General features: G+C 46.4%; 1 protein-coding gene and 1 pseudogene across 2 annotated transcripts in view; one reads left to right on the plus strand and one right to left on the minus strand.

Moving 5' to 3' along the window:
• Positions 1-1043: 1043 nt before the first annotated feature.
• Positions 1044-19478, minus strand: part of LOC144112760 (uncharacterized) — a 35116-nt gene continuing 16681 nt past the window's right edge. The window contains exons 7-10 of one of the 2 annotated variants that reach the window (XM_077645584.1): positions 8021-8149; positions 5634-5731; positions 3840-3963; positions 1044-1438 (exon numbers count right to left, since the gene is read on the minus strand). In XM_077645584.1, coding sequence (XP_077501710.1) covers positions 1379-1438; positions 3840-3963; positions 5634-5731; positions 8021-8149 — 411 coding nt within the window. In that variant the 3' untranslated portion in view covers positions 1044-1378. Of the gene's footprint in view, positions 1439-3839; positions 3967-5633; positions 5732-8020; positions 8150-19478 lie in introns of both variants that reach the window. The other variant, XM_077645583.1, reaches the window with a different exon arrangement.
• On the plus strand, positions 10406-18486 carry LOC144112759 (uncharacterized; annotated as a pseudogene).

Here is a 19478-nt window from a genome sequence, read left to right on the forward strand (position 1 = left end):
TTTTAAGCCGATTTCATCTCAATAAAGTAATTTTTTTGTACTTCGCGGATTTTTCGGACTACAGTAAAAGCTTCGAATTCCACGGGGCCGCCAGGCCAGTTCGAATTAACCAAAATTTGAACTAATGAAAGTGAGCAAAAATGGACGCGTTTGATGCACGGAGGGCACAAAAAATATTTATTTAGCAAAACAATCTGTTATCTCCTGCTTTTTATCTCTGAGGGCTACCGTAGTCACTCGGTCTTCTAGAAGACAAGATTATGTCTGTCTCGAAAGCGGTGAAACCATCCTTCGGAGGCGACAAAATCTTCCACATTCATGCGCAGGACGAAATCGGCCGCCTTCGCCATGATAATTGGGCTGCTCAGTGGAATGCCTGCGCTTCTCATTTCCTTCACCCATGTGATCACAGCGGTCTCAATTTCCGGATACTTGGCTAATCGGAGCCTTTTTCTGTTGCTGGCGAAATCTTCGGCTTCGTAGGCATCCTCGATGGCCTTTCTATTTCGGACGTAGGTCGACAACATGCTTGGTGGAATCCCGTGCTTTTTCGCGATTTCCACTTTGCTGGCCTTCCGTTCGTCCACCTTGCGTAAAATCGCCACTTTCTCCTTCACCGTCTTGGACCAGTATTTCCCACGCGAACACATCTCGCGGACACAAGCTCACAGCAAGCGGCGTGCAAAACGAGGGCTAAAACACTAAAACGTCGTTCCTCGAAGCAGTCGCGGCAGGAAAGACTGGTTAGTACTTGTTCCAGCACCCTAGCAGCACCCCGATGATTGTGCCATCTATGGTTCTGCTGTGAAAGCTTCCAACGATGGTTTTCAACAGCGGCGCGCAGTTCGAATTATGGGTGGCGGCGCCAATTTTTGAGTGAATTAACGAGCTGTTACGCACATAGAGCTGTTATGCACTGCAGACCGGACCACGATGACTATTTCGAATTATCCAAAATTTCTAATTAACGAGTTGTGAATTAACGAGCATTCACTGTATTCAATTATTCGGACCATTTTTCGGGTCCCTTCGAGTCCAAAAAATCGGTAGGCGACTGTATTTGTCTACACACAGGGTTCCATTGCTATGCCCGGTTCCACTGCTATGCCCAACAAGTGCATGCAACCTCTGCTGCCGTCACAAACAGGCACTGTGGAATGTAGCCACTGGAAACCCTGTACTGCACAAAATTGTCAAGACAGCAAGAAGGAGCGGTGGCAGTGGCACTGCATTTCACTCACGGGGTAGTGGAGGGCGGCAAGGCTGAGCAAGCCCAGGACAAGCTGCTGGGTCTGGGCAGTCTGGGAGATGCGCAGGCACTTGACCAGGGAAGCAAGTTCCTGGCGGGGTGCCAACAGGCCATGCGCCTGCAGGGCCGTCAGCACGCACTGGTGCAGGTATGTACTCGGCATGGGGGGACATGCCCAGCTCCAGGCTTCTGCACCACAGGGGAGAAGGGAGAGGAAACATTTATTACCCCATCGCCCGTTACTGCCAGCTGTTGTGCCCACAAGATTTGTAAGATGTGATAGCAACACCCTGTTATTCACTCGTTTCACAGCGATAGCTGTTAATGAGAGGACCCTCCAAATCCGCAATGTTGGCGTAGACATTCCCACAACAAGGTAGGAAAAAAAGGAAGAAGGAAATTGCAGCTGCTGCATAGCAAGAGCGAGAGGGAAGCACTGCACTGCAGAGGCACAGCGCAGAAAGTAAGGCACCTGGAAGCTGCACAGTGGCATAATGCAGAGGTTCACAGCAACAACATGGCATGGAGGGAGGGTATGAGGCCCCAAGGCATGCCACAAGACAGCACTGCACTCGCTTTGTTTAACTGCAACAGCCTGCGAAAAGGCTTTCCGAGGCCCAAGAAAGGCCGCTTCCCGGAGTTGGAGCGTCGCCATGCAGAGTTCATTAGCGAGCAACGTTCCCGACTAGTTGGAGTAAGCATTGAAATGCTTCAGTGCAAAGCACAGGAGCTTGCGCGGGACACGGTTTTGGCCTAAAACCAGTTTAAGGCATGACGAGGCTAGGCGCAGAAGTTTATGCGAAGGGCCGGGTTCTCCCTTCGACGCACGACTTCTATTTGCCAGAAGCTGCCCGGGGACTTCGAATCAAAACTTCGAGAGTTCCAGCACTACGTCATCGATCTTCGTCGCTCTACCAACATGCCACTTGGACATATCGGCAATGCCGACCAGACCCCCGTGTATCTGGACATGCCTATGTCCAGAACAGTGCACAAGTCTGGCGAGCATGAAGTTCGCCTTAGAAGCACTGGCAACGAAAAAAATCGGATCACCGTTATGCTGGCATGTTTGCCTGACGGCCGCAAGCTCCCTCCATTCATCATTTTTCGCTCGAAGACGATCCTGAAGAAAACTTTCCCGAAAAACGTTATTATGCGCTGTCACGAAAAAGGTTGGATGGGCTCGAATCTTGTCATAGATCGGATTCAAAGCGTGTGGGACCGAAGGCCAGGCGCATTGCTGCATCCGGAACCAATATTGGTTCTGGACTCTTTCCGAGGTCACCTGACACCCGGCGTCAAACAAAAGCTGCAGCATGACCAAACGCATCTCGTTGTTATACTGGGTAGCATGACCTCCATTCTCCAGCCTCTGGACGTTTGCAAGAACAAGCCCTTGAAGGATTGCTTGCGACAGTTATACTGGGAGTGGATTGAAAGCGAATCAACAACAACACCTGCAGGCAGGCTGAAATGCCCAAGCGCATCTACCGTTGCCCACTGGGTTTCAGCAGCCTGGTAAGGGCTGCCTCATGATTTGGGCTACCGCGCATTTAAGAAATGCTCAATTTCAAATGCTCTACACGGAAGCGAGGACGACCTGCTGTGGGAGGCAGCTAGTGACAAAGTAAAGTCAAGCTGTGATGATGACAGTGACGGCGACAACTGCCGTGAGGATGACGGTGTATAGGAATGCCTGTTTGGCTTGTATTTCAATAAAGTTGTCTTTGACCCTCAGAACAGTGCGATGTCGGTTCCTCGCGTCACATTCAGGTTCTTTCGGTTTTTCTGTCGCACGCCCGAAGTCTACCCTCGCGTTACAATCATAGTTTTCTTTTTCCCCTTTTCACACCCTAAAAGTCGACCCTCACGTTACAATCGTGGTCGTGTTACATTCGAGTAAATACGGGACATAGCACAGCATGACGGGTATTGTTGGGTTCTCGCGTTACATAGCATAGCGCAACTGTATGCCAGTTATTTCTTTCTCAAAACATTGACAGATCCCCAGCATCGCAGGGTGCCCACCGGTGATGCAATGGATACAAGCTTTCCCCAGGCCTGGTGCTCAGATTCTTTAGGGTGAAATGCTTGGGAAATGGGCCTTTGATCCCACCTTGAGTAGAAGGAAAATACCTTGTGCCATGGCGCTCTTTGGCCACAGATGCCCTGGCGCCATAAAAAATCCATCATCGTCAAATCACTAAGCACAGAAGCAGAGACCTCTTAAAAAGTTTCCCAATGTGTCCATTGCACAAGAACTCCTCCAAGCTACATGGTTTCAGGACACAAAGGGTGTTAACAAAGCAGTTCTCTGTCAATGCCAAGAGAGTGAGGGTTTATTGACTTGAAAGGCAGAGAGGTTGGCCTGAAAGATATCTGGACTGCTACTCTGCACTGGGGAACGCAAAGAAGAGAAAAAAGAGGGTCACGATGGAGGTGATGATGATAAGAGGAGGCAGATGAAAAAATATATTAAAAAATGCACACTTTCTAAGATCACGAACGTGAGACAAGATCCGTGTCACTTAAAAGCGTTGTCAATGCCAATGTAATGCAGCAAGTGAACAAGGATATGCAATGACTCTACCTCTTGAGCAGCGCATAAAGTGGCCCAACCAGCAGCATGACCTCTTCGATCGACTTTCGGCTCTGGATCCTCTCCAGCAGGATGAGGACGCGCTTCCACTGGGGAGACTCTGCTGGGTCCTGTTCTTCTGTAGCATCCATGAGCCCGCCAGCAGGCGAAAGCAGGAACACAGATTTTTGCGAAAGCAGTTGGGATTCAAACACTACGAAGTTGCTAGATGGAAGTTTCAAGATAAGCAAGACAGTCGAGCCCACGTACAATGGCCGCATTTATAATGAACATTCGCTTATTACGAGTGAGAGTGATGCTAGTGTCAAAATATGCTTCTCTAATTACACTGAGTCTTTGCTGAAACAAACAAACAACCATGGCTACAACACTGTTAGGGCAAAACAAGGAAGCTTACACAATGCACCACAAGCCCAAACTTCCACACGGTGTGGTTCCTCTTTATCTATGGCACTCCTGCTAGCATGACTCACGTATAACGTCAACACTCTGGGCCTCTCTACCGTGTCGGGGCATAGGATTTACTTATGCACAGCGGCACCCTCTACATGTGCCGCTCAGTCGCTTCTGTTGCGGCCCCTTCATATACAGAATTGTCGTTCTCTGCTCCGGCACCTATCCCTGCCACATACCTCTCCTTGCCCTCTCCCTTTCCAGAGCCTCCTTTCCAAATTTTTTTTCCCCATTTCTTGGTAGCTATTTTACAGCCACCGCTGTAAAAGGAAGTGAGGCCACAACCCCTAGCAGAGTGAAAGCCTTCTAAGGCTAATAGCTGGCCAGCAGAAAAGCCCACATAGCTACACCCGTGCCCTGCAAGGAATGCCTAAAATATCACCACCACCATCATCATCATCACAACCAACTTGAATATGCCCACTGCAAGGCAAAGGCCTCTCCCATGTCTCCCCAATTAGCCCTGTCCTTTGCCATCCACAGCCGCCGTATCCCTGCAATCTTCTTAATCTCATCCGCCCAACTAACTTTCTGCCGCCCCCTGCTACCCTTGCCTCCTCTTGGAATCCACTCCGTCACCCTTAAGGAGCAGAGGTTATCTTGCCTTCGCAGTACATGCCCTGCCCAGGCCCACTTCTTCCTCCTGATTTTGACTAAGATGTCATTAACCCGCATTTGTTCCTTCACCCACTCTGCCCGCTTCCAGTCTCTCAATGTTACACCTATCATTTTTCTTTTCATAGCTCACTGCAATGTCCTTAACTTGACCTGAATACTTTTGTTAACCTCCACGTTTCTGCCCCATAGGTGAATACCGATAAGACACAGCTATTGCATACTTTTCTCTTGAGGGATATTGGTGAACTGCCATTTATGATCTGAGAGAACTAGACACATACGCTCCACCTCATTCTTATTCTTCTAATTATTTCCCTCTCATGGTCCTGATCAGCAACCACTACCTGTTCTGAGTAAAGTATGCCAGTTAGAAAACAAGAAACTGAACCTTGGAACCTCCTTTTTGTTCACAAGGTTTGCCTTGAACACATGTCGGCTCTAAGAAAAAGCAACTGTTTGCATGTAAAAGTGTGAAACTTCTGCAACCTCAAAATTCTGGCGTCCAAAAAGCTTGCTTGGCAGTCTGTATTATCTTTATTACTAAGTGGCTAGTGGGCAGGAACTTGCATGCAACTACGTTTCACCAGTACGGCAAGCTCATTTACTTTAACACAAGCATCAGTTTAATTCAAAATCGCCAATTCAACTCACAAACAGAAGCGCTGGTACCGAAGAAATGAACCTCAAAGCCAACCAAGAAACCAGCCTAGTCACCTCATTTTCTTGGCCTCCCGAACCGTCCGGGCTGGACACTGCAGTGACACGCCAGTACGCTGCAGAGGTTCCACGAGAAGGCTTCCGAAGAAACACACCTGCAAGAACACACAGGAAACGCTTGAATGTCATGAGTGCTACGAGGCAAAGGCGAACTCTCTGTGCTGTAAAACAAATGTTGCCGCTCGACTGCAGCATCGTGACTGTCACAAGGTGTAGGTGTCATCTCATTCTCCCCTTCATCTGCATTGTTTTCTGTGCTTCTCCTCTATGAGCAACTGCCCCCTACTGTACCTCCCAACTATCCCGCAGCAGCAATGCTGTCTAGATTCAATAAGGAAAACACCAGGAAGTCCAAAGGCCAATTTCAGCAAGAATATTCTTTACCTGTAATGGAGCTAATGATGCATTTACCAACCACCAAACATCAGCTTACGGATACGCCAAATCAACGCAGATTGAACCAAAGCTGATTTAAGCACTCTACAGGAAAGCAGCTATCCACTAAATTTCACTCCAGATCAGGAGCTAAAGAGAAGTGAAGTAAAAAAAATGCATTTCACAAAAACTTAAGCAGAGGTGCCGAATGGGCAAGCAGATTTTCATGAAGCATTTGACTCTAGCCCCAGTCAAATTAGGAACTTCTATGAGGCGTCCATACATGTAATGTCATACATTAGATACCTGTGACTAACATGTGCAAGAAATGATGTTTATTTTCCAAGCCTGCACCACACATCCCAAATTAATGCCATTTATCAGAATGAAAGCTACTCATAAGCTTGAATCCATTCACACCAATACTGCAATACTAAAATCGCCTTGCACAGAATAAAATTCTTTTTAACCTGGAAAACTAGTTTTAAGCCAGTGCACTAGCAAAACAGTACCAGTCGGAGATGCAAGCAGAAACGGTGCCTATATCATCAAGTGTGCTGTGGAGATGCCTCATTTGACAGTTATGAATAAAATTTTAGCTGCTTGATAAGATGCTGCTGGAAATTGAATAATATGCTACTGCATGTAGGAGACTGCAACTGCAGAACAGTACTCATTCCATAAGCGAAAGAGCCGAGGTAAATTTATCAAACTGTAGATACCTCATGCCAAATGTCATTGAGCTTGCTCACGCAGCCTGACATCGAAAGGCTTTACAGCTAAGGGCGTGAGAGGGCTAGAGTCAACTGCTGCTAATCTGAACCCTCTAAGAGGACCAAAAGTTTCTTAATATTATATGTAGTTCGTGAAAATCTTTTTTTAGGAGGACAGTTATCATAAGAGCCGAATATTCGAAAAATAGTTTTTTCACTTTCTAGATTACACGAGTTTGAATTACCCAGAGTCCACTGTAATGCTGCTGTAGAACCTTGTTAACATGAAGCCCGTCAGAATGCAACATATTCTAATTAGGTGGGTTTAAGAATTGTCGAAACCTGAAGGTAAGCAAAGGAGGCAAGTACAAAATGTTGTCTAACCGCTTGTGGCACTGTTAAGAGTCGCTATGACTGCACACAGTAAAGCTGCGGCTGAAGTTAAACGAACAACTCTTCCTCCATCGGGAGCTCATTTCGACTCATTATGGTTGCCACATCAATGCCGGTTGCCCAAAATTTGGTCAGGCTGGTTTCGATATCTGAGGGATATTTTCGATGTTACCAGCGCACCAGGGCAGCGGCCAAGGTCAGATACGTCAGGTTAATGGTGCAGAGCAGCTTTAACTAAGGTGCATGCGCAAAACAGCAACTGTTGGTTAAAGAGAAGCAACAAGAAGAGTGTGTATGCAGTCTATCTCGACTATCCAGGCACTGCACAGCACAGCGTATTTTGTATCGATGAACTCGGTGCACCACACGAGGTGCAAGAGATGAAAACTATATTCTTTATTGGTGCCGGAACCTAATGCCACCAAATGCTGATCAGGCACCGGTGAACCACAAAGGGTCGCCATGACCAGCACAATGTCACCGTGCTGCGCACCAGTGCTGCCACTAATTGCACAATGGTGTGGGAAGCAGTGAAAAGTACAATATTAGACATCGCGCTACTTAATGTAGCCTTGCGCTCTAAAATAAGCGGTATGACATTGTGTTACTATAGCAGAACTCAGGTGTTACCAAGTCTGGGTGACGGCAAACTTGGCAGTTCCCACATAGCACGTCTTTGAATTAACTGAGCCAGAGCAAGATGCTGGCTCAAATTATTTGGTAGAACTTACATTACAATCTAATGAACCTTAGAAACGTTTTTAATTATCCTGGATCTCGAATCAGCCGACGCTGACTTATCGAGGTTTCAATGTATACTTCTGTGCCTGTGTGGCATGGTTACACAGCAAAGAGAACCACGAAAGCAAGGAAGTTTTGGGCAGCTCAGCAGATCTTGCATACCTTTCGCAGTGCTCCGCTGACAGCTGAGTGCTGAACAGAAGGTGGGGTGTCAAGGGCCAAGTCGACCAAGGTGTCCAGAAGCATGGCCTGGTTTTCTTCGGGCAGCTTCTTCACCAAATCCTTGCTGACCTGCACATTGTGGAATGCAGAAGTCTCACTGCGTGCAGAAGCACTTAACAAACTAGTCGTTTTTTATATAAGAGTAGCAATCAGGGATACCTAATCATTTTAACCTCTCAGAACTCCATACTCCAAAAGATGCTAATAAACCCTTGTTTCTTGGCTTAGATTTCTTTGTGCCTAAGATGCATGCAAAAAAGGGCACGTAGATGCATGACCCGTCAAAAAGAACATACTGGCTAGCTGCCGAATGCTAGAACCTGCTGTGAGTACTTGTAGGCACGCATGAATTTATAGGTGCTCCTGCTGTGGAGCACTTAAGAGTATGAACAGTCCTCAAAACGAAATATGTAAAAGAAAGGGGCAGAAACATGCATAGATTCAGGTGCTCAGGGAACCTAAAAAAGCACTCCAAGGAACCAAAAGGTTCTGCAGGAACCATTCTAAGGAGCCATGCTGCAGGCTCGTGTCTTCTGACAAAAATAAAGAACCCACAAGCGCAAAAAAAAAAAAAACCTGCTCAAAGATGAGCAGGTGTTTAGCAATAGGCAAGATTCAATGCTTGAAGCACCACGGTGGCTACCAATGCAGCGCCTTTTCCAGCACCTCCACTGCTCCCTCCGCATCGGCCAGCCGGGTTACCCGGGGGTGTTGTACTTGGCACAGCAGGCCCTCAGCAGTAGCGCCTGACTGGAGGGCAGCGGTGTCGCAAGTGCGACGTCACGGTCTTCTGGACCAAGGGTTGTCGAGCTCAACTTCACAGCTGCTTACAAGGCAGCCTGGAATTTATTTATTTATTTATTTACTCAAATACCCTCAGGGCCCGAAGGCATTAAAGAGGGGAGTAGGAAGGACATACAGTGGGTCCGATACAGTGCAGCAGAAAAGCAAGATAGAAGAAATGAAAACGCGGCGAAAAATGAACAAAACATAACACAAAATAAGGCAAGAGAAGGCAAAGGGGAAAAAACAGCAATTCCCAAAAAAAGAGATCATTTCCGGCCGACAGCAAAAAGACAACGAAAACGAACGCAAAACAAAACTGACTAAAACCTACAAATAAAGATTACATAGGGCAGTCTTAAAAGAACTTGGATTAGAAATATCGACAATGTGCCTGGGAAGGTGGTTCCAACTGTCAGAAGTTTCAGGGACAAAAGAAGAAAAAGCGTGTTTAGTATGGAATGACGGAACACCTACTTTGCGAAGATGATCAATGCGGCCTGAGATATATGTAGGGGTAGTTAGTAGCCAGCTCTTAAGGAAGGGTTTTGTAGTAATAGATCTTATGAAATAGGCATGAGCGTGAAATTTTTCTGCGGAGTGAAAGAGCTGGCAATGATAAAGTAGTTTTCATAGCAGTAACACTGGAGATATGGTGATACAGTTAAAACTCGATTTAACGAAGTTGAGGGGAGCCGTGAATTATTTCGTTAAATCGAGAACTTCGTTAAATTGAATGAGGCATTTCTTGGGCACATAATTCAGTACATTCGATTACAGTAAAACCTCGTTAAAATGTACCCGCTTAAACAGTACTTTCATTTTAAAAGTAGTAAAGTCAAGTCCCCGACTGAGCACCCATTGAACATAATGCATCCGCATAAACCGTACCAGCTTATCGCGGTCGTATCGGTTAGCACGTACCATTTTCACTTTTCGTCGCACTCGCGCGTGACGAATTCACGCCGGTAGCACCGACCCAAAGGACGGTTCGGCTAGCGGCGCAACAATCTTCCCTAAATACCGCCGACGGGACGGCAAGCCACACAGCTAATGACAAATTGGCGCCAAAGTTGGTAATCATACAACTAGCGCAATCTTTGGGGGTCCGTATGGTCATCGTCATGACCCCCCGCGCTACTTTCGAGTGGGTAGCGCCAACACCACGACCGGCGCCGCTAGCGCGTATGAAAAGAAACAACAAAAATTCTTACTCGACAAGAAAGGCCCGAGGGGACTACAAATTTATTTTCCGCCAAAGAACTCGGTGATCTTTGCCTGCGTGCGCTTTGTGAGCAACGGCCGCACCGATTTCTCGTAGGTCTGAAGTGCGTCCAGCGCGTCTTCCGTCCCCTCGTGTGCGCCGGCAAAATGTCGCAGCAGATCGAGAGCATCCATCACCTGACCTGGTGTCGGCACGGGAGCTTCGGCACCTGCAGGGTCGTCGGCAGCGTCTTCAGCTGTCACTCCCTCCACGCTTCCTACAAGCCACAACATATCGGCATCAGTCAAAACTTCCGTTGTGACTGCGTTTGCGTCGGCGTTCACGTAGTCTGAGAAACTTATGCCTGTGGGCACTTCATCCACTGAGCGAAGGTGTTCCCAGGCATCTTCATCCTCGTGCACGAGCTCGCGCAGTCCGGACCAGCTTCGGCAGTTTCAGGGCCTAGTGTACCGAAACCGGCAGTCCTGAAGCCGTTGACAATTATCGACGGCCTCAATGCTCTCCACACACCACGTCCGCGGTCACGATAGCAAGGCTAGACTGATGGAGGCCTAACAAGCTGAGCTTGACAAAGACGTGCGTTCAAAGGCACGGGGAAATCCGCACAAGAGCGAACACAGAGCACAACACACAAACACACACACAAAAAAAACACGCGAACTGCAACAGCGCCATCTATGAAATGTGGCACTTTTTTACTGCTGGCGCCATCTCGTGAGCGCGACTCAAAATTAAAACTCGTTTTGCGCCGCGCAGTTTGAAAAAAGCGACGGGATGAAGATGCTCCGCGCTGTTACCGCTGACTCGCAATCAATAAATTTTGGGGTGCTGTCTACAAAATAGACCAAAAATTAACACTTTTTCACCTTTATTTCTCGAAAAAAGGTTCGTTAAATCGGGACAGATCACGGAATCGGTTTCGTTAGTTCGGGTTAGTCAAAGCATTGAACCCTATGGGCGTCTGAGGGGGAATTAGGATACCTTCGTTAAATCGAGATTTTCGTTAAATCGGGTTTCGTTAAATCGAGTTTTGACTGTAATTGGAAAGTATGAAACGTGACACACGGTTTTGAACAGATTCGATTTCAGTAGCTAATGATGACAGGTCAGGGTCCCAGATAGATGCTGCATATTCCAATTTAGGCCGAACAAGTGTTTTATATAGGAGCAATTTTATTGAAGTAGAAGAAAGGGAGAAGTTTCTGCGCAGGTACCCCAACATGCGGTTAGCATTGTTAGCAATAAATTTCACGTGCAGATTCCAAGAAAGATTAGAAGTTATGTGCACACCAAGGTACTTATACGACGGCACAGTTTCAAGAGGGATATTATTAAGGTCGTAAGTGGCTATTCCAGTGTTACATCGAGAAAGATGCAAATGTTTACACTTATTATTGTTAAGTTCCATGTGCCATAATTTGCACCATTCTGAAACTTGGTTGAAGGACAGAAGTGTCAGAGTCACTGTTAATTTCACGGTAAATAACGCAATCGTCGGCAAAAAGATATACGGAAGAAGCAATGTTGTTAGGCAAGTCATTAATATAAATGAGAAAAAATAGGGGCCCTAGGACAGAACCCTGGGGAACGCATGAGCCCACTGGAGAGTAACGAGAGTTGGATTTATTAGCAGTCACGTATTGAGAACGATTAGTTAGGAAAGACTGAAGCCACGAGACGATGTTAGGGTCGAGATTGAGATTATTTAATTTGAAAAGTAGCAATTGGTGAGAGACTTTGTCAAAGGCTTTGGAGAAATCAAAGAATACAGTCGCCGACCGATTTTTTAGACTCAAAGGGACCCGAAAAATGGTCCGAATAATCGAACAGTCCGAAAAATCCGTGAAGTAAATCACTTTATTGAGATGAAATCGCCTTAAAAATGTCACTGATTTTACCTTGCGGAAAATTTCTCTTGCTGGCAACGATTTGCGCCAAGGTTGTGCTTTCACTGTACATGCTAGGCAGCAAGGTCACCGCATTTAGTTGGAATACTTCCCACGCTTCTTTGACTGACCCGGCGGGACCATGTTGTCCACAACCCGAGTGTGCACCACACCGCTCGTTAAAGGGACACTGAGGAGAACTCTATCATTTTTTTTTTGTTAGCAAAATCTGATACTTCGGCATTTCATGGCTTTGTTGCCGCTTGTCCGGGCGCGAAAGATGCATTTATTTCAAAGATATTTGGATTCGGAGTTGAGAAAGTTTTTCCCGCCGCTCTGATTCAAACTCGAGAACTCTTATGACGACATGGAGAACTCTTATGACGTCACAGAACGGAGTGACGTGATACGTGACGTAAACGCAGACTCCGTGATTTCTGACAGCTAGCGGTGCGGTGCGCAACCTTCCTTTGCCAGCCTCAGAGATTCGTCGCTTCCATGAAGTAAGGAAAATTCCTCCAAGGTGGCGCCTCTTGTCCTAGGAAGTCATCACGCTTGTACTTGCGAGATTGGCCTGTGGCGGCGACACCTGTATTTTGGTTCTTGCTATTTTCTACATTACAAGAGCTTTGTTTTCAGTAAGAGTGGCGTTTTTGTGATTAGGAGCTGCTATTCTATCGATACAAGCCAACTTCAATTTCTCCTCAGTGTCCCTTTAAACACACGCAAAGATAAGGCACTTTTCTTTCAAAGCTGCGGAACCGCCGGACGCCATCACAAAACGGCGAACAGATGTAACTTCGTGAAGACTGAGCGCCACTCGGTCAACGCGGTCAGAGAAACCCAATTGACGAAACGGCGAATGGCGAACGCATGAGTCCCACCGCGGTGGATCAGTGCTTAGGGCGCTCGGCTACTGATCCGGAGTACCCGGGTTGGAACCCGACCGCAGTGGCCGTGTTTCGATGGAGGTGAAACGCAAAGGCGCCCGTCTGCTGTGTGATGTCAGTGCACATTAAAGATCCCCAGATGGTCGAAATTATTCCGGAGCGCTCCATTACGGCACCTCTTTCTTCCTTTCTTCTCTCAGTCCCTCCTTTATGCCTTCCCGCTAAGATGTGAGATAGCTCCGGCACAATTTCCTTCCCCTCAACAACCAATTTTCAACATATGGGACAAGCGATAACTGCCCGCGACGACGTCGGCGACAAAAGCAAGTTGACAGCGATGACAATCCGGCTGCCACCTCGAAGTGTCAGAGATCGCAGGGACCTCTATTGGCAACAATGAGGTAGCGAATGTGTGTCAAGCCAAGCCAACCTCAGCATAAATCCACCTCAACCCAAGATGGCACCTTTTGCGCCGGCGAAAAAGCCGATAAGATGGCCGATTTTGGCCCGCAGGCAACTGAAATTAGTCCGAAAAATCGAACTTTCGGACTTTTGAAGTCCGAAATGTCCGTCGCAAATATGTATGCGCTTCTATGGGGCAACTGACGGTCCGAAATATCCAACAAGTCCGAATTATTGGAGTCCGAATTACCTGTCGGCTACTGTATACAGTCAGCTATGGAACCCCGGTCAAGAATGAAATGAAGATCCTGTGTAAAGCATAGAAGTTGCGTCTCACATGAGAATAATTTACAAAACCCGTGTTGGCAATGACTGAAAAAAAGAATTTGACTCAAGAAAATTGGCAAGGTGAGAGCAAATGACATGTTCCATGATCTTACAAGAGATGCTAAGAAGTGAAATGGGTCGATAATTATTACGAGTTTGTTTGACACCAGCCTTGTGCACGGAAACCACCTTGCCCACCTTCCAGTCGCTAGGAGTACAGCCAGACACAAGAGATTGTTGAAAGAGTTCAGCAAGAATAATAGCACTGTACACTTTGGTATTTTTCATAATTTTCGAGTTTATGCTATCCACTCCGCATGATGATGACGTCTTAAGCTGATCAATTATTTTTTCGATGCCAACAGAATCTATTATAATGGGGTTCATAGACAAGAAGTCGTGGGGTGGGTAAAGAGGAATTGTGGTAATTAAATCGTTAGGAAAAGAAGCTGTAAACACATCATTAAGAACATCAGCACACATTTCACTGGGAATTACTTGATCGTCTAAAGTTTTAAGATTAATTGTAAATCGATCAGTTTTCTTAACCACGTCCCAAAATTGTTTGGGATTATTTAATAGCATCGACGGGAGAGTATGACTAAAAAATGACTATTTAGCTAGTTTTAGTGCTGACTTATATTCAGATGCAGCGGAGTGATAAGCATCCAACCAGAGCACAGAATTGGACAGTTTGGCGGAACAAAACAGACGTTTCTTTTTGTTTGACAGCCTTTTCAGTGAAGAACTAAACCAGGGCAAACATTTGTTAGTTAATTAAAAAGGTTCCATTTAATTTCGTTTGGACACTCGTGAAAAGACGGTAAGTACACATCGATAAAACCAGCGAGTTCACGATTTATGGCCCTAAAGTTGGCATTTTTGTATTCACGGATGGATGTATTTAGAATCGTTATTTTGGCGTGGTGACACGACGTTCAATGAAAAATGAAGCATACAATGATCACTTAAGCCCGGCAAACAAGATATTAGAGCAACAAGATCAGGCAACATGGTAAGAATAAGGTCTAACAAGTTCGACGATGAAGATGTAATGCGGGTAGGCTTAGTAACAAGTTGGGAGAGATTAAAGTCGGCACATAAGCGCAAAACACCATCGCACTCCGTAGAAAAAGGGTCGGCATAAGAACGTACATTGGACCAAATAATAGTTGGAAATTTGAAGTCTCCAACCAAAAGAATAGGAACATTTGGAAAGCGAACGGTAATCGTGCAAACAGTGTCATGAAGTTCTTCAATGAAAGTGGCAATGTACGAGGGAGGGCGATAGCAAACGCCCAAAATCAATTTTTTCACGCGCGTGCGCAGTTCAACCCAAAGAAGTTCTAATCTAGTAACAACATGAACAGGAGAAGAAAAAAGTGTGTCAGCAACAGCTAACAAAACACCACCACCGTTTCTGTCGCCCCTGTCATACCGATAAGTGGTAAAATGTTTGTGGCAATGGAATATTTCCGAGCTATCAACTTTAGCTGAAAGCCACGTTTCAGTAAAGCAAACGATGTCGGCATCACATGCGTCGATAGTCGCACAAAGCTCATCACGTTTAGGCAGAACACTACTAATAATAGTACTATACAGAAATGATAATGAGCGATTGGACAGTGACGGGTGCCCACTACGCCTCGCGCATCGTTAATCTGCGGGCGATTCGGATGAAAGGCATCCAACACCGTGAACTTCAGAAACCCTGTCGTTAAGCTGATCGTAACAGTAACACCTACCGTTCATGTAAAGCTTATTATAGCGCAGTTTGAATTTAGACTTTTGAGCGATACCAAATTCAACGAGTTTTTTCCACGCCTGCCGAGTCATGAGAGAATAATCTTCACCTACACTAATGTCATTATCTTTCAGTTTAGAACTTCAGAAGAAAATTTTTTGCCTTGTTTTAAAAGATGAGAACTTCGCAATAGCTGGCCTGCTTTTCTCTTCAGAAAAAGCTCCAAGTCTATGACCCCGTTCAATCGATAGTTCCGACGGTGGCAAATTCAAGGCTGATGAAAGTACATTCACTAGTTTTTTTTCAGTCTCATCCCAGGACTCAAAATTGGCATCAGAAAGGCCATAAAACAGAAGATTATCAAGGCACTGCTTATGTTCAAGTTCCGCCTGATTAGCCCTCAGTTTCGAATTTTCACTAGCTACGCTATCAGCAATACATCGTAATCGTTGGCACTCCTTCTGCAAAGATCCACTGGTAGCAGGTTTGCCTTCAACCACAGTTAGCCTACTATAAATATCAGATAAACGATTCTGAATTGCCTCCTGACTTCTCTTGATTTCATTGACAGTACTGATTAAGGGGGGACATGGCTCTTTGGCACCGAAAATCGGCCCAAAAATCAGATTTTCAATCTTTTCATTTTCGTGTTCCTTGCACCATTCCGCATCTGTATGCAAATTTTCATCATTATACCCCACGTAATTAAGAAGTTATAGCAATTTAAAAATGCAGTACCACACCCACTGCCCTTTAAATTGTGGACAAACGACCCCCAATTTCGATCGCCCGGCGCATCGAAACTACGTGCTCTACAGCGGCCATTTTGGTCTCGTTCGAAAGCGCGGGCTTTCGGCTTATTTTTTCTTGCGAGCAGCAACCCTGTACATGCCGCCTTCGCCAAAAAAACGAAAGAAAAAATAAATAGCGGCGCGCGCTGCTATTGGCCGGTTTAGGCACGTGATCAAAATTGCGTCGTCTGGTTGGTTCCAGCAAGCTAGCCATGGAAAACGGACGCCTGGCGACGCCATTTTGTCTTTTTGCCGACCACGCTAGTGCAATGCGAGAAACATGCCAGGAGGCGCGAAGAAGTACCGCTCTGTGCACAAGTTCGGGCGAAAGCGTGCAAAAGGAAAAAAAAACGTGTTAATGACGCGACATTGTTGAATACTGTGCAACAAGCAAGCGCCAGTGGTACGGGATTGCGTGACGGCCACGTTGTGGACGGCGACGCTTCTCCGTCTCCGCTGGATAACGGCGGTGTTCTTGGTGCCGATTGTAGTCGCGTACGAATTGACACCGCGCCTGTCACTAACAGTGACATAACTCAAGCGAGTGCCCGTGAGCAGTCTACACTTGATCGACTGGAATCAATGCCGGCGACGGCACGAAAGACCGCGCTGTTCGCCGATGCAAGTGGTGCGTCCGCAGGATCAGACGCAGACGGAAAAGCCTCCTATGCAATAATTGACCTCAGCGTTGCAAACGTCCTCTTGGATGCCATGCGGTGCAAAACGTGTCACGGATGTGTGCGGTTGATTACCAGCGATCAGAGCTATGGCCTCGCCGTGAAACTGATCGTGCTATGTGACAACTGTGGTGAGATTGCGGCCGAGTGGAACTTGCGGAGGGTTGACGATGAGAAAAAGTGCAATCCTTTCGAGCTCAATATTCTTGCTAGTCAAGCAATGCTGTCCACCGGTAACGCCCAGACAGCAATGAACGATATCTTTTCGGCGATGGGATTGTCGCGGTGTGGCATGCACAACAAGACGTTTCAACGGCACTTGAAAAACACACTGCAACCTGCTGCTACTCAAGCAGCCGCGGCAGCTATGGCACAGGCCGCGCAGGCAGTGGCGAAGGTATATGACGACTTGTGTTTTGGACACAGGGGGAACATTGCCATGTGTTATGACGGCACATGGATGACGCGCGGGCACTCGTCACATATAGGCGTCGGTGCCGTAGTGGAACTCTTCACTGGTTATGTGCTCGATTATGTGCTGCTGTCAAACTTTTGTCTGGGCTGCGAAACTGGCCCACAGCTAAACACTGACGGCTATGAACTCTGGAGATCGCGCTACGAGTGCCAAAAGAACACCAACTGCAAGGCTAGCCAAATGGAGGTAGAGGCAGGCAAAATTCTATTTGAGGGGTCTCTACAGCGCCACAACAGGCGCTACACAACGATGTTATGCGATGGGGACAGTCGCACGTTTAATGCCCTTCAAGATGCTAAAATCTATGGCTACATTGAAGTAGTCAAGGAGGATTGCATAAACCATGTGCACAAGCGTATGGGAGCAGCTTTGCGCAACCTCTTGCAGAGGCACAAGGGTGCAGGAAAACAAAGTCTTGGTGGCAGAGGAAGGCTCACAGCTGATCTAGTTGACAAGCTGGCTATATATTATGGCTAAGCGCTAAGGTCAAATGTAGGTAATGTGGATGCCATGAGCGCCGTGATGGCAACATATTACCACATCACGTCTACTGATGACTGCCCCAATCACACTTTGTGTCTCACTGGTGAGCAGTCTTGGTGCCGCCACAATGCTTCAAAAGCAAAAGAGGAGCCCGAACCGAAGCATAAGTACAGTCTGCCAAGCGATGTGGCTGAAGCTCTTTTGCCTGTGTACAGTCGCTTATCAGAGAAGAGCCTGCTGCAGAGGTGCATTCGGGGGAAGACCCAGAATTCAAACGAGAGCTTCCACTCGACCATCTGGACCTTGATCCACAAAGAGCGGCATTCGTCACTGTTTGCTGTGTAAGCAGCCACAGCAGAAGCTGTGCTGCGCTTCAATGCCGGCTGCAAGCATACAACAACAGCAATTCTGCAAGAATGCAACGCGAACGTGCCAGCAACTGTCTCCAGGAGAGCTGAAGAAAAGGACTTGCGCCGTAACGCGTGTTCTGCGAAGAAGCGGGCGGCTTCGCTTGGCTTTGCTAAAGCGGAAAAAAAGAAGCGCCGCGACAGCATGCACCCTGACTATGCTCCTGGTGCATTTTGAAAGCATGCAAAGGTCCTTGGGGTTTTCTTTCGTGATTAAATATGCTGTGAGGCTTGAGTGCTTCTCACAATCCCCCAATTTTGGTGGTGTTGCATTTTTGAAAGATTAATATCTCCGGTCTTGTTCTTGCTATTGCTATAATTTTTTTTTTTTTGCTAGAAAGAGAACCTAGTGAGTCACATGACACCAAGGTAAATGCAATGACCACAAGAACAAATTTATTGAGAAGGTTATCTGTCTAGGGTACCTAAATGGACCTTTCCTTTCAAAAGTTTCCTATTGCATAACTTAGGCTGAAATTGGCATAAGCCACTAATTTTTGCTTTAGTTCACTTTCCACTAGTTTCTGATCATGTTGACATATCAATCATTGGCATAATTTACATGTAGATACTGTGAGATGTTTTTTCTCGTTTTCTCAAAACTGCAATTTTCAGGGTTCTGCAATTTTGGAGGAGCGATATCTCTTAAACTATTTGTGCTACAGTGCATTAAGACTAAAATATGTTCAGTTATTACAAGGCAACATTTACAAAATTAATTATCAATCTTGGGTGCCAACCGGGGCTTTTTGTCACTAAGGTTTTACTAGGTGTAACTTTGGCTGAAATTCTTCTAGCACATTAATTCTTGTCTTGTTGCACTCTATGATCCTTCTAGATCACTCTGGCAGGTCTATTCTCATCATGCCATAGAGTATTTAGTAATTAGCCCACCTCCAAATGAGCAACATGAATTAGGTGGAATTTTGAAAACTATTTCGTCTACAAGAAAACTAATCAGATATTTGAAATCAGCATGCAAAACTACACAAATGGTGCAAGCTTCAACCAGATCCACCTATAAATAAGGAAAAAAAGTTCTAAGAGGGGTGTCCCCCCTTAAGTAGACTTGGTCTTTCTCCATTTTGTTGGTTCGAATATTCATATCCTGTAGCAACCCAAGCATATCACTTAGCTGCCTCTGCTGTGCATCGTCGTCATCTCCTGCATCGTGGAAACCGGTATTCCATCGCGGTCCTGGGTTTTCTTCCACATCACCAGACAGCAGAAACTGCTCTTTAACAACAACGCAGTCACATAGCAAAGACAAAAGTATTCCCGGGCGTGGGAGCAGCAACAAGCAGGCAT

Source organism: Amblyomma americanum, chromosome 1 (assembly GCF_052857255.1).
Source record: "Amblyomma americanum isolate KBUSLIRL-KWMA chromosome 1, ASM5285725v1, whole genome shotgun sequence".
NCBI lineage: Eukaryota > Metazoa > Arthropoda > Arachnida > Ixodida > Ixodidae > Amblyomma > Amblyomma americanum.